The sequence below is a fragment of the Salvelinus sp. IW2-2015 genome, linkage group LG8 (assembly GCF_002910315.2).
Source record: "Salvelinus sp. IW2-2015 linkage group LG8, ASM291031v2, whole genome shotgun sequence".
Classification (NCBI taxonomy): domain Eukaryota; kingdom Metazoa; phylum Chordata; class Actinopteri; order Salmoniformes; family Salmonidae; genus Salvelinus; species Salvelinus sp. IW2-2015.
Genome location: NC_036848.1, coordinates 16838544 through 16853863, shown reverse-complemented (window position 1 = coordinate 16853863; position 15320 = coordinate 16838544). Strand labels below are relative to the sequence as shown.

Sequence of the window (15320 nt, the reverse complement as noted above, 5' to 3'; positions counted from 1 at the left end):
ACACCCTAGATCCACTCCAATTTGCTTACCGCCCCAATAGGTCCACAGACGACGCAATCCCACTGCACTCTGCCCTAACCCATCTGGACAAGAGGAATATGTAAGAATGCTGTTCATCGATTACAGCTCGGCATTTAACACCATAGTACCCTCCAAACGGGCCGCCCCCAGATGGCTTGATTACCAACAACGACGAGATGGCCTACAGGGAGGAGGTGAAGGCCCTCGGAGTGTAGTGTCAGGAAAATAACCTCACACTCAACGTCAACAAAGCAAAGGAGATGATCGTGGACTTCAGGAAACAGCAGAGGGAGCACCCCCTATCCACATCGACGGGACAGTAGTGGAGAAGATGGAAAGTTTTAAGTTCCTCAGCGTACACATCACGGACAAACTGAAATGGTACACCCACACAGACAGCGTGGTGAAGAAGGCGCMACCCCGCCTCTTCAACCTCAGGAGGCTGAAGAAATTTGGTTTGTCACCAAAAACACTCACAAACTTTTACAGATGCACAATCGAGAGCATCCTGTCGGGCTGTATCACCACCTGGTACAGCAACTGCTGAGCCCACAACCGGAAGGCTCTCCAGAGGGTAGTGCGGTCTGCACAAATCATCACCGGGGGCAAACTACCTGCCCTTCAGGACAACTACACCACCCGATGTCACAGGAAGGCCAAAAAGATCATCAAGGACAACAACCACCCGAGCCACTGCCTGTTCACCCCGCTATCATCCAGAAGGCGAGGTCAGTACAGGTGCATCAAAGCTGGGACCGAGAGACTGAAAAACAGCTTCTATCTCAAGGCCATCAGACTGTTAAACAGCCATGACTAACATTGAGTGGCTGCTGCCAACAAGTGAAATTGTAAGATTACTTGTTAGATATTACTGCACGGTCGGACCTAGAAGCACAAGCATTTCACTACACTCGCATTAACATCTGCTAACCATGTGTGTGTGACCAATAACATTTGATTTAATTTGATTTAGATTTATTTGAGGAAACGGTAATGATTGCTTAACATTACCAGCCATCCAAAACCAATGTATGGCTTCGAAATATCAAAATTCCTCGTATACTCTGTCAATCTGTAGGTAGAAAGACTTTGAAATAACATTGATGTTATGGAGGGGGAGAAAGAAAACCACAAAAAACACCATAATATATTTTGTTTTCCAAGCAGGAAGATAAATGGCTTCCTCTTAACACCTGTTGTGGTTGTTCTTCTGCCCTGTTCCCCGCCAAAGATTTATGACCCCATATTTGTTGTTGCAAAGATTTTTTATTATCAAGGACACCCAGAAGAATGCATCAACAAAGCTGTTGCTATTTTAATAGCATTAAGATTCAATGTAAAGACTCAATGACGCAAGTKTACGTCTGGCCTCTGCTGATCAGAGATTGATAGATTAAATCACAATGTTGATCAAGAAAATATGCATATGTTGCGTTTGTTCGAGGCCAAAACATAGGTGAGTTTTATAAATCTGTGAGCTTTTAAATGCACAGTATAATTTTGCCACAGCGAACCACTATTGTTTTGACATTTTCCGACCATAGGAAGCAGGAAGAGATTGCCAAAAAATATGTGCATATAATATTCAGTTTACTACCCAGGCAAGTATGTCAGATTGTCTCTGGAACGAATAGCTGTTTACCTCTCAAATTTTTGTTATAAAGTCATCTTTTACCTTTTCAAGTGAGCAGCCTTTCAGAGTCCTGGCTGTCAAAATGGGAGATGTATGAAAAGGAAAGACTTCCAGCTYTGCCTTTTTGCATTTATATATAAAGACCTTGCTGTGGTCTAGGTCCAAGTACACGCGTGGCACAAATWAAAWTTTTCCTGGGAAATATGAACCACTCAAGTGTACTCATTGTAATGTTTCTCTTGGCTTGGGGTAGAGGCAGGAGGGAGGGAAAGGGCGGAGGGAGAGCAGGAAGGATAGAGAAGGATGTTTACCCCTCCAGCATTAAGGAACCAGTAAAAAAAAAAGTCCTAGGGCCTTTTGGATGGGAGAGGAGGCAAACTACAGTGAGTGAGAGAGAGATTGAGAAAGAGAGAAAAAAGAAGGAAAAAAGAAGACCAGMGCTTCAGCAATAGAAACTCCAGGAACCTGTAAAAAAAAGTTTATTGAGTTGTCCCCCGGATCTTCCTCTCCTTACCCTGGCCTTAGGCCGCATAGGCCACTGTCAGGAGGAGGTGTGCCTGTTTCAGAGGCCCACACAGGCCGAGAGGTCAGGTGTCTGTAGTTAAACGCTGCACTGAGCAGCCCAACAGGAAGGCCAGTCTCTCGTTTAACACCTCGCAAATGGCTGTGGATTGGCCACTCCTTTGCCTTAAAAATCCTGCTTTAACCCGTCTCCTCCCCTTCATCTACACTGATTGAAGTGGATTTAACAAGTGACATCAATAAGGGATCATARCTTTCACCTGGATTCACCTGGTCASTCTATGTCATGGAAAGAGCAGGTGTCCTTAATGTTTTATACACTCAGTGTATGTCAAGAGTCCTTCCTCCAAAGGGCCATTACATTTTGTGAAATTCCCTAAAATCATGGTATTTTCCTTGTCCTGGTTTCATGAGGAATTACTCTATTGGGATTGTGAGAATATTGGTGATACTGTTGTCTTACTCTTACTTTTGGAGGGTGTTCCACTTAGCCATTGCTTTGAAAATGTTTGTGTCTCTGTGTGCCAATATGTTCCCATTCAAAATGTAATTGTACCCTTATGTCTATGCCTTTTAGCCATACTCTTATTCAGCTGTACTGGCCAGAACAATTGGGATCAAATGTCTTTATCAAGGGCCGAATAGCCGCATTCCCCCTACTCCTAGACACAATATCAAACATCTCTCAACRTTAAGGTTTCCATGACTCCAGTGGATCATCCAGAGGTTGGTTCCACACATTGGTAGTAGATGTTACCCATGTTTAGCCTCGTAATTAACTCTGAGCTATCAGTCTGGAATTGATAGCATTGAAGCCATTTTGGCCAATGGGCATTGCGCATAAGAAATTCGAAAGCAATTGGATCACCTTTGACAAAAATCTGAAAACAGAAGCTGCAGCACAACATTTTCTAGGTTAAAGAGACAGGACACTGTCTCTTTAACCTAGGGCATTTTGAGGAAGTAAAACAAGCACTTGTTGTCTTTCCAGAGAACGGCATATCAAACACCAGGATAATGAGCCCAAAAAAAGGCAGAGAAACATTATATAGTGCCAGTACCTGTAAAAAGTTTGGACACACCTACTCATTCCAGGGTTTTTCTTTGTTTACTAATTTATACATTGTAGAAGAAKAGTGAAGACATCAAAACAATGAAATAACACATATGGAATCATGTAGTAACMAAAAAAGTGTTAAACAAATCAATATATATATTTTATATTTGAGATTCTTCAACGTAGCCACTATGTGCCTTGATGACAGCTTTGCAAACTCTTTGCATTCTCTCAACCAGCTTCATGAGGTAGTCACCTGKAATGCATTTCAATTAACAGGTGTGCCTTGTTAAAAGTGATTCCATATTTGCTATTTCATAGTTTTGATGTCTTCACTATTATTCTACAATGTAGAAAAKAGTAMAAATAAAGAAAAACCCTTGAATGAGTAGGTGTGTCCAAACGTTTGATTGGTACTGTACATACATGCATAATGTGCTGTATGTCAACGTGATACTAACAGAAATAAAGTAGCCTACTAATGTTTTTGCCAAACYGTAGCGATAATAGAGATTAGCCTACTGCATCGGATTCAATACAGTGATCGTCTTGCTACAGTAACCTCTGATTGCCTCCAGGTTATTGAACCTTCTTGTAATTTATATGCTATGGCATAGAATGGAGCATGTATGATAGGGAGCAGAGTCTATTTTTGCAACTTTTTAACTGTCATGTAAAGCTTTATATTTAGCTATCACCTCGTAAATATGACTTTACATGTTGTTTTCCTACTGTTAACTGCCTGTCAACAACGGAGCTTCGCGTTCGTCACCGCCATAGTTCATCAGAGGAAGCAGCGGTGATGGGACAAGGCGGGGCTAAGAATCATGCCTTCTCAGCCCTACCAGACTGATATCTATGCAGCGTTTAATGTAATTAGACGGCTTGTGAGGCTACCATGTTACCCATACGATTTAACGCAATTTTAGAGTAGAGGATGGGCATGGACGTTGTGAATTTTGCTTACCGTGTGATCAGGACTGTGTAAACATGTGAGCACACACGCAAACACACACACACACACACTCATAGGCAGAGTAGTGCACAAGAATACACACACACAGAGCCATAGAGAGCGGTCTCCAGGTCGCTCCAGTGTGGGCATGTTTAGTAAATATGCCATCTCTTCCTTCCCAGTGCTGGGGAGAATGTGCCGCTTTCATTCGCCTGATTAACCAGCGAGGACAAATATGCCCTTAAAATTGAGGCCCTGTTTTCCCCCTTACACGCCACGGCCGTCTCGTCCCAGAGCCTCGACACAGGTGCTATTCCACACGGGCCTTTGCTAAACAGTGTGGAGGTGAGGATGGGGGTGACCCTTCTGAAAGAGTTTCATAATCTCAACTGATTGGTCCACATCATGGGTTAGCTATGACAGATGTTTTATAGGTTCTGGATTAGAGCGATTGTTGTTATGGTGGTAGTAATGCGCTAGGGATGGACTTCATAACAGCCAAGTCACCCCTGCTTTGAAAGTTATTCTGGGGGGCGAAAGAGAGAACCTAACGCTGTGTGGTCTTGAAACGAGCACCCGTCCCATTTTTCAGCCATGTTTTCTATGGAATCGGAATCCCTTGACTCAATCACTGCATGCCAAAAAGCCATACCCCTTCTCCTTCTCCTTTATGGCCGTGCGGCATGTTTCCATTCACGTCTCCTTCCCCCCCACGTAACTCCATAACCCCCCCCCCAACACACACACTCCCCACCGCTCTCCCCTACCTGAACTTTAGCATCACCCCCCTGCCTTGTAATCTTAATACTGTAGGTTTCACATGGGTTGTGGTCAGGCCTTATTTCTCTTGGCAGCCTGCTGTCACTGCAGACACTTCCTCTTTGACATTCTTGGAAAATGATTTTTTATTTCTGGTCGGAGCGTGACGCTGTTTGATTTCTATATTATTTCATTTCCTCTCCGAATGTCGGATGCAGTGGGGACTATTTTTCTTTTAAAGGGGAGTCAATATTTTTGGCGTTGGCCTAATAACTTCTTCATGAGCCATAATCACTGGTGTGTGTGTGTGTGTGTGTGTGTGTGTGTGTGTGTGTGTGTGTGTGTGTGTGTGTGTGTGTGTGTGTGTGTGTGGTGTGTGTGTGTGTGTGTGTGTGTGTGTGTGTGTGTGTGTGTGTGTGTGTGTGTGTGTGTGTGTGTGTGTGTGTGTGTGTTCGATTCGGCAATATGGAGCTGGGGCAAGTGTTGGCGTAATGCAGAGCCGTTTGTGGGGGGGGAATGGACCCAGGCTGCTAAGGACACAGGGACGGCTCGATAGTAACCACGCCGCCTGGCCTCGTTGATATACTGCAGGGGCAGGTAGCCACCAAACCAGCCCCTAATTAAGGCTTTTTGATACTGGGACTGAGCGGCTTTGTTGAAGTAGGAAGCGACGGCATACTAGGTGGATTTGACCTGAGCCCGTTGGTATGCGCTGCCAGTTAGCTTCTTCATCCAATCCTGAAAACATTTCTGTGCACAGAAACTGACACATGACAAATATGAGAATCCGCGAGGCCACATTTTCTATGTACAGGAACACCGGCAGAATCCCAATGAATACAGTCTGTAGTGTGTGTGTGTACATAAGGGTGTGTCTGAATGTCTGTAAGTGTGCATTGAGTGTTAGGCAGGTGTTACTTCCATTACAAGGCAGGGAATCGGATGGGCATAACACACACACAGCCAACAGCCAGTGGAGGAGGGAAGCGGTTGCAGGAGCATGTCCAGAGGCCACTGAAGTATCTGGGGCTCGTGTTGTGGCGGTCTGACTCCAAGCAAGGGAAATGAGAAAAGCCTCAAGCCTGAAGGAAAAATGCCCGTGCGCGTGCCAAAGCTGATGTCATGGCGTTAAACAGCTCCTCACAGCAGCACTGAGGGYCGGCCGTCCTCCCTGCACTGGGCTAAAAAGACCATGCTTAGCCCTATGCCRTTTAAGCCGGAGATCCAAATTGCTTTTCCTGCCCCTTCCAATTAAATGACCAACAAAGAACCGAACTAAATGTGACTACCAACCTGCAGCAACGTATCATTATGGTCTACCAGAGGGCTTTTTCCCCCATCTCGCCTCTTACGGTCGGGAAATATGATGACAGATTGTAAATCGTCTGCGTAATCACTTCTTCGGATCGCATTTTCCTTATTTTCGCGCACGACAGGCATCATTCGCAAGAGGGGTTTTGGGAGCAGCGAAAAAAAGCAGTTGAACGAGTGGAAACAAGGATGTGGTCGGAGTTCAATCAGGCAGTTGTGTGTCTTTTCCCTTTTCCAGTGTCCTGTCTAGATCACTGGGGTCTAGGCCACTCTAATGACATCTTATTTCACCACTTTGACTGACGTGGAGAGTTCCAGAGCCTCCCTAAGTAGAAGTACGTTGTGGTTGGTATTCAAACATGGCTGCCAAGAGTGTATGTGCATGAGTGCGTTACACTCATAAGGTGTTTGTTGTGGCATATAAGGTGTGTGTTGTGAGGCCACGACTACTCCATATAAACGATCTTTCATCAGAAATAAATATCTGTATGTGTGGAACACAGATTTCATGAAAGTGATATTAACAAAGGGTTATTAACGTCATGGTTACAGAAAGTGTATATTTAGGTTGTGATCTAATAGAAAAACAAGAACTTGTGATTGGACAGATACAGTATATAGGCTACATTTAAAACTAACGCATTGGCTTAYTGTGTATCGAGTACTCTTTACAGTTGTTGTTTTTGTAGTCGTAACTTGTTTTTGSAAAATGTTACTAAATAGACCTGGTCCTAGGTGGCCTTTGATGGCTGTTACTGCACCGCCAGCCAGCCAGATATCCAAAGTACTCGCCACATCTCCAGCGAATGGCTGCTGCAATGCATCAGTTTAGTCCCTCCATATATTTAAGTGATTGCTGACATAATTTATGAAGGGAATGAAAAATAAAGTCTGCATTGCAATAAAACCCCCCGATCCATAATTTAGCCTGGGCTAAATTTCATTGCTGTACGTTTGCAGTTTTTTTAAGCCCTCTCTCTGAAGGCGGGGGGCCCAGCTTTAAGGGGTTGTGTTGGCTCGGGGCCTGGAATTTCTTCACGTTTACAAACAAACTGCTTTTTGCTCACCCTGTTTGCCTTTGTGGCTTTTCAAATTGCGCATGGTAAACACACATGCAAAAAACAAACTGCCGCGTTCAGCAGCGTATAGAGACCCCTCCTAAATGAGAAAGATGAATACGTCAGTGTGTGCTGCTATTGCTACAGTATATACTTGTTAGCAGCTCTGTTGGTTTGTCGAACTGGGTGGGGGGGGGGGGGCGACTGTCGTAAATAGCCAAATTATTTGTTGTTGAGTAATGGGATTGAGACGAGGCCCTTAACATGTCCCCTATGTCGGGAACAAAGTTAAAAATAAAAAAAATTGAAGACAATTGAGTTTGTGTTTTTGGGTCCATGTGTTTGTACGTGTTGCATAGAAACTTCCTTCAATCATATTGTTGAAGTCGCTCGCACACCCTCTTCCCCCCTCTCTCTATTTCAACGTTCTCCCTCCTTAATTGTGGCCTGTGTTGCAAACCTTCATTGTTTCACATCACCATTGACAACAAGCTAAATTATTTGAATGATGGGAAACCCTCTAAGACATTTAGTCCCGGACGCTGTTTACAGTGTCTGAATCATGTTGTTCGGCTGGCCCTGAACAAAAGAAATAGCTCACTTCCTGACATCTGCCTAGCACCTGCCTTAGCCAAGTGAGCTAGCCCTGTCTTACACAACCGACATACTTCCTTGTACATACTCATCTCGAAAACTCCCCTTCCTGTCTTAAGATTCCAAACCATCCTATCACCATCAAAAATGTCAAATCAAATTTTATTGGTCACATACACATGGTTAGCAGATGTTAATGCGAGTGTAGCGAAATGCTTGTGCTTCTAGTTCCAACCATGCGGTATTATCTAACAAGTAATCTAACAATTTCACAACAACTACCTTATACACACAAGTTTAAAGGAATGAATAAGAATATGTACATATAAATATATGGATGAGCGATGGCCGAACGGCATAGGCAAGATGCAGTAGATGRTATAGAGTACAGAATATACATATGAGAAATGTAGGGTATGTAAACATTATATAAAGTGGAATTGTTTAAAGTGACTAGTGACTCATKTATTACATCCAATTTGTAATTATTAAAGTGGCTAGAGATTTGAGTCAGTATGTTGACAGCAGCCACTCAATGTTAGTGATGGCTGTTTAACAGTCTGATGGCCTTGAGATAGAAGCTGTTTTTCAGTCTCTCGGTCCCAGCTTTGATGCACCTGTACTGACCTCACCTTCTGGGTGATAGTGGGGTGAACAGGCCATGACTAGGGTGGATGTTGTCCTTGATGATCTTTTTGGCCTTCCTGTGACATCGGGTGCTGTAGGTGTCCTGGAGGGCAGGTAGTTTGCCCCCGGTGATGCGTTGTGCAGACCTCACTACCCTCTGGAGAGCCAGAGGTTGTGGGCGGAGCAGTTGCCGTACCAGGTGGTGATACAGCCCGACAGGAGGCTCTCGATTGTGCATCTGTAAAAGTTTGTGAGTGTTTTTGGTGACAAGCCAAATTTCTTCAGCCTCCTGAGGTTGAAGAGGCGCTGTTGCGCCTTCTTCACCACGCTGTCTGTGTGGGTGGACCATTTAAGTTTGTCCATGATGTGTACGCCGAGGAACTTAAATCTTTCCAGCTTCTCCACTACTGTCCCGTCGATGTGGATAGGGGGGTGCTCCGCTCCCTCTGCTGTTTCCTGAAGTCCACGATCATCTCCTTTGTTTTGTTGAGATTGAGGTTATTTTCCTGACACGACACTCCGAGGGCCCTCACCTCCTCCCTGTAGGCCRTCTCATTGTTGTTGGTAATCAAGTCTACTACTGTTGTGTCGTCTGCRAACTTGATGATTGAGTTGGAGGCTTGCATGGCCACGCAGTCATGGGTGAACAGGGAGTACAGGAGACAGCTGAGAACGCACCCTTGTGGGGCCCCAGTGTTGAGGATCAGCAGGGCGGAGATGTTGTTTCCTACCCTCACCACCTGGGGGCGGCCCATCAGAAAGTCCAGGACCCAGTTGCACAGGGCGRGGTAGAGACCCAGGGTGGGTCCGGCTGGTCTGCGCATGCTTTGAGGACGCGGCTAGGGATGCCGTCTGGGCCGGCAGCCTTGCGAGGGTTAACACGTTTAAATGTTTTACTCACGTTAGCTGCGGTGAAGGAGAGTATGGCAGGTTTTGGTAGCGGGCCGTGTTTGGTAGCGGGCCGTGTTTAGTTTGTCTGGGAGCAAGACATTGGGGTCCGCGACGGGACTGGTTTTCTTTTTGTAGTCCGTGATTGACTGTAGACCCTGCCACATATGTCTCGTGCCTGAGCCGTTGAATTGTGACTCTACTTTGTCTCTATACTGACGCTTAGCTTGTTTGATTGCCTTGCGGAGGGAATAGCTACACTGTTTGTATTCGGTCATGTTTCMGGTCGCCTTGCCCTGATTAAAAGCAGTGGTTCGCGCTTTCAGTTTTGAGCGAATGCTGACATCAATCCACGGTTTCTGGTTGGGGAAGGTTTTAATTGTCGCCGTGGGTACAATATCACCGATGCACTTGCTAATAAACTGGCTCACCGAATCAGAGTATATATCAATGTTGTTGTTCGACGCTATCCGGAACATATCCCAGTCCACGTGATCGAAGCAATCTTGAAGCGTGGAGTCAGATTGGTCGGACCAGCATTGAACAGACCTGAGCACGGACGTTTCCTGTTTTAGTTTCTGTTTATAGGCTGGGAGCAACAAAATGGAGTYGTGGTCAGATTTGCCGAAAGGAGGGCGAGGGAGGGCTTTGTATGCGTCGCGGAAGTTAGGGTAACAATGATTCAGAATWTTTCCAGCCCGGGTCGCGCATTCGATATGCTGATAAAATTTAGGGAGCCTTGTTTTCAGATTAGCCTTGTTAAAATCCCCAGCTACAGTAAATGCAGCCTCAGGATATTTGTAGTCTTCCCAGTTACATAGAGATCGTCACGGGATGGCAGAAGTGATGTTTTTATAGTTTTGATTTATTTTGTTCTGATATTCGAAATACTTTTATCTCTTTTTATCTCAGAAAAACTCATGGATTCTGCGTGTTACTTGGTACTACAAATGAAACGTTATTAAGGGTGCAAGTTTCTCTTATATTATAATGTAGCGTCTTTACAATTCTCTATTCTATTGATAGAGTTCAATTAGTGATTGCGGCAACTACGAGGTAGTCTGCTTGGGGGGCGATGTACACGATTGTGATTATAATCGAAAGAGAATTTCTCTTTGTAGATAATGCGGTCGTGTGACATTGTGATTGAATATAGGACCATTACTTGTCAGGTGAAACAAAGGACTTGAGTTCTAAGTATGTTTGATTTTTAACTGATAGGGTACTATTTATGTTAAAAACAAGGCCCTCATGCATCGAACTCGTTATGTATAATGGATAAAGGGCTACTAGCAACTACGACACCCTCGCCCCCCGCCCCGCCTTACTTCTTAACCCGGGAGAGTGTTGTTTTCTGTCGTCGCGATGCGTGAAGACACCAGGTGGCTGTACCGACTCCGACAACATATCCGTTTCCGTGAAACAGAGAATGTTACAATCTCTGATGCCTCTCTGGAAGGCAACCCTTGCTCGGATTTTTCTACCTTGTTGTCAAGAGACTGGACATTGGCTAGTAGTATACTCGGGAGTTGTGGGCGATGTGCCCGTCTACGGCGCCTGACCAGAAGACCGCTCCATCTGCCCCTTCTGCGGCGCCGTTGTTTTGGGTCGCCTGCTGGGATCCGATCCATTGTCCTGGGTGGTGGACCAAACAGAGGATCCGCTTCAGGAAAGTCGTATTCCTGGTTGTAATGTTGGTAAGTTGACGTTGCTCTTATATCCAATAGTTCCTCCCGGCTGTATGTAATAAGACTTAAGATTTCCTGGGGTAACAGTGTAAGAAATAATACATCAAAATACTGAATAGTTTCCTAAGAACGCGAAGCGAGGCGGCCATCTCTGTCGGCGCCAGATGTCATGTCACTTGTGTATAATACTTGGAAGTACTAGCTACTCTTAACATTTTGGTTAATTCTGTTTAACCTCTCAGGAGATATTTAAATGTGTCTCTATATGCGACATAGGACTTGGCTTCTCTTTGTACTCAACTATGTTGAGTAGTAGTTGAACTAGCAAAGACAGGCAAACAGTGCACACACAGATCTTTAGTGAGTCGTCGGAGAAGTGAATACTGATGGGTTATTACCATACCTGAGCGAATATGTGACCCTGGTGGATGCTGGTACCACAACTAATCTGTCAAAGTAGAAATACTCTTACAGTACTCACTCTTAAACAGACACACACATTTTTTACATTATATTTTAGTAATTTAGCAGACGCTCTTATCCAGAGCGACTAAAAGTAGCAATTAGGGTTAAGTGCATTGTTCAAGGGCACATCAACATATTTTTCACCTAGTCGGCTCTGAGATTCGAACCAGCAACCTGGCCCAATATACACACAGACAAAGTGGCTAAAGAGATTCTCSAGTACTTTTGTATACTTTTTAGCCGGTAGTTCTGAAAGTTGCGCTCACGAGCCAAAAGTGGTCCCCGAAAATTGCCTACCATGTCACAATTATGCASATATATGCACCACATCATTGCTGTCCCTCTCTCTCTCGCGCTCTGCTGTGTATGCATGTTACTAGCTGTCACTCAAATGGTGAGGCGCTGAAGCTCAATGGCTAGAACTCAAATTGCTAGGGGGCTGGCCCACATCAGGGAAAATGGTGCAGCACATCTTCCCAAAATGTTTGGGGGGGTTTCTTGGCTAATTGAGGCAAGACAGTAATTATACTCATAGATTATGCATGTATGAACTACACATTGACACATTCAGTCCAAAGCGAGAGGTTTAAAAAATGATTAGCAGTCACCAAAGTTCTGGAGCATGTCTTTAAGCAGCTATGGAGCTATTTTGCTACGAATTCACTTTAGCTACAATATAAATGAATAAATATTCTCGTTGGCTGCTGCAACCCTCCTCCATTGTTGTTTTTCTGATCTAAGATCTGTTTTGTGGTTTTCTACATAATGGTTAAGATGAGGAACTGAGATCTGTACCTTTCGCCGACTTCTACCCGGCAATGTCTGTCAATGTCAACAGTCTGCCATCTTGTTGCCAGCCTCTGTCCCATGGATGAGCTCAAGGGGAACCACTATTTTTATTTTCTCTTCGCCCTTCCCATTGCAATAAGGGGGTTATTCCTTATAGGAAGAAAAAAAAAATCTGCCTCTTTAAGTTCTTTGAATCCTTAATTGTAGGGTACCCATTTGTGCTGTCCCCTTCTTGGAATGGGGAAAATATGCCAAGGGAATTTGTGAGGTCACCTTCCAAATTGTTCAGTTTCCTCCGCTTGAAATAGATTGAATACATTCGCAGCCCCCGCAGGTGTAATTATGMCCTCAACGTTTCAGTTCTGCTGTTACGGGCCGTCCGGATTTACGAAGCACCTCATAGTAGGAGTGCTGATCTAGGATCAGGTCCCSCCATGTCCTTATAATCATATTAATTATGATCTAAAAGGCAGAACTGACCCGAGATCACCACGCATACACTGAGGGGCTTTATGAATATGGACCCAGATGGTTTGTGGAGGAAACCAGGACACCGTATAAGCCTAAATTTAGAATTGGGACGGGCATATCCGGTCCTGTAGGGCCAATGTGCACACAGGCTTTTGTTCCAGCCCAGCACTAACTCGCCTCCAGTGAGATTTACGTATATAGGTCTGGTTTTCCGAACACGGTGTCAGTAGACCCCCCCCCCCACCATCCTCCCACACCTGTTTTATAATTTCCCCCTGAATTAACGGTGATAAGACTAAGGCCTGGTGACTTTTGGAGGAGATTCTGTACATGCCATGGGAGTGAGTCGTTTCCGAAAGTCCAGCGATGGCTGATGAACGCCAGACAACTTTTTCCCCACCCATGCCACCCTCTCTTCCAGAACTAGCGCTCTGTTCTACGGCACGACCTGCTCCAAAGGAAACCAATATGTCTTTCCAGTGACTGATAGCACTGTGTTGAGATTTGCAGGATATGCAACGTCAGTTCGCTCCACGGAACGACCCGAACCCTGAGCAACGTAAAGAGAGAGTGTGTGTGTGTGTGTGTGTGTGTGTGTGTGTGTGTGTGTGTGTGTGTGTGTGTAACCCTGTAATAACCGTAGGCTAAGCATAAAAAGCTTGTAGCTATTGTGTAATATTACACATGGCTTAATACAAACTGTTACAAATGTGTAAATTCAACTATTAGATCACAACCTAAATTCAATTTTTATTCCAATGGTCTTGATTTGGTCAACCTCGTTTTGTAGAGATTCATTATTGACCTGCTCACCACAGCCTAGGGCGGTGTTTCCCAACTCCGGTCCTCAAGTATCCCCAACAGTACTCATTTTTATTTTTGCCCTGGACGAGCACACCTGATTCAACTTAGCTACTCATTAAGYCCTAAATGAGTTGAATGAGGTATGTTTGTCCCGGCTACAACAAAAATGTGTGCTGTTGGGGCTACTCGAGGWCTGGCGGTGGGAAACACTGGCCTAGTGGCTGTGGATGCTAGCATGATTTTAAGTAGTCGTGATCTGGCCGCCTGACACCCCTGTATCTGTTTCCTGTCGCAGATAACGGCAGTATGCAGAGAGGCTGCCCTGCTGGCCCTGCAAGAGGACATCAAAGCACAGCTCATCATGGGGAGACACTTTGAAAGCGCCCTGAACGCCGTGAAGCCAAGAGTTCCAGACGCTCTCATCCAGTCGTATATCAACTATCAACAGCAACGTGGCCTGCGCTTCTTCTGACGTCGGCGTGGAGAAATTCCAAACCTGCGAGAGGAGTCTTTGCTAGAATAAGCAGTAGGCCTCCAGGACCGACTGCATATGGTTACTGTAAATGCAGTTATCCACTGAARTCGCAAGGGTTTCCAAATGGACATTACATCAGTGAATAGGCTGCAGCGTTTCCCAAACTCGGTCCTGGGGACCCCAAGGGCTGCACATTTAGTTTTTGTTCCATAGCACTACACAGCTGATTCAAATAATCAACTCATCATCATGCTTTGATTATTTGATTCAGCTGTGTAGTGCTAGGGCAAAAAMCAATATGTGYGCCCTTGGGTTCCCTAGGACCGAGTTKGGGAAACACTGGATTAGGGGGAAACAATAGGCGAGAATAGCCCATGTGATTTAACCATTATGCTACTTTGTAATGTGCTCATTTATTCTTGGTCACCAAAAATAACCAAAATTGTTATTTACAAACCTGTGCTCCCTGAAATGCAATATTAGGCTACAATGTAATAAAGGAWTTGTTTCTCTATATGCTTGTTAATGCTTTTTTWAATGTTATCCTCATAAGACAAATTGAATATATTAGGCATGGGTACACACACAGAAAGATTACAATGCTGAAAAATAACCAACATTTATACATTTTTCAAAGGCTCTTCCTTGTGCCAAAGCAAAAGTTATGAAAATATAAAACTCAACACTTAGGGAAAGATTGGAATTTACTGGGGGGGGGGTATAAATCAAGGTGTCATAAAAAACATGCCCCTTCCCCCCCCTCTCCACAAAGTTACAAATATTTTCACATGACCCTCCCCTTGTACTGTAAAATAAATTGAACACCCTCACACCTCATAGAATTAACTCAATAATGTTAACGACCGCAAATAACAAATGTAGCAATCCTGTGTTTATAAAYGTGGATATGGACTTTGCCACTTCAGCATGCTTTTGCTTCACAGTTGATGCCACGCAGGGCTACGGGCCAGAAGGTTGAGGGTTCGCCGACCACCACAGATGAGCTCACTCTCCCTGCTGTATTTCATTACTTTACACGATCTTAGAGGCCGGCTGCAGCAATGACACTAGGGAGAATCAGCTGCAGAGATTTGACCACATAAATGTATCACGGCATTGCATGCAAAGGCCTATAGGCTTAGGTGTCCTTTATTTTAAATAATATTTTGTTATATTAAAGGAAGAGAAGCTTAGGCCTAACCC

General features: G+C 44.6%; 1 protein-coding gene across 1 annotated transcript in view; it reads left to right on the top strand.

Annotated features, from left to right (window-relative positions):
• The window catches only part of afg2a (AFG2 AAA ATPase homolog A), a 123387-nt gene extending 108756 nt beyond the window's left edge, over window positions 1-14631 (top strand). The window contains exon 17 of the mRNA XM_023992647.2: window positions 13938-14631. Coding sequence (XP_023848415.1) covers window positions 13938-14114 — 177 coding nt within the window. The 3' untranslated portion in view covers window positions 14115-14631. The remainder of the gene's footprint in view (window positions 1-13937) is intronic.
• Window positions 14632-15320: the final 689 nt, after the last annotated feature.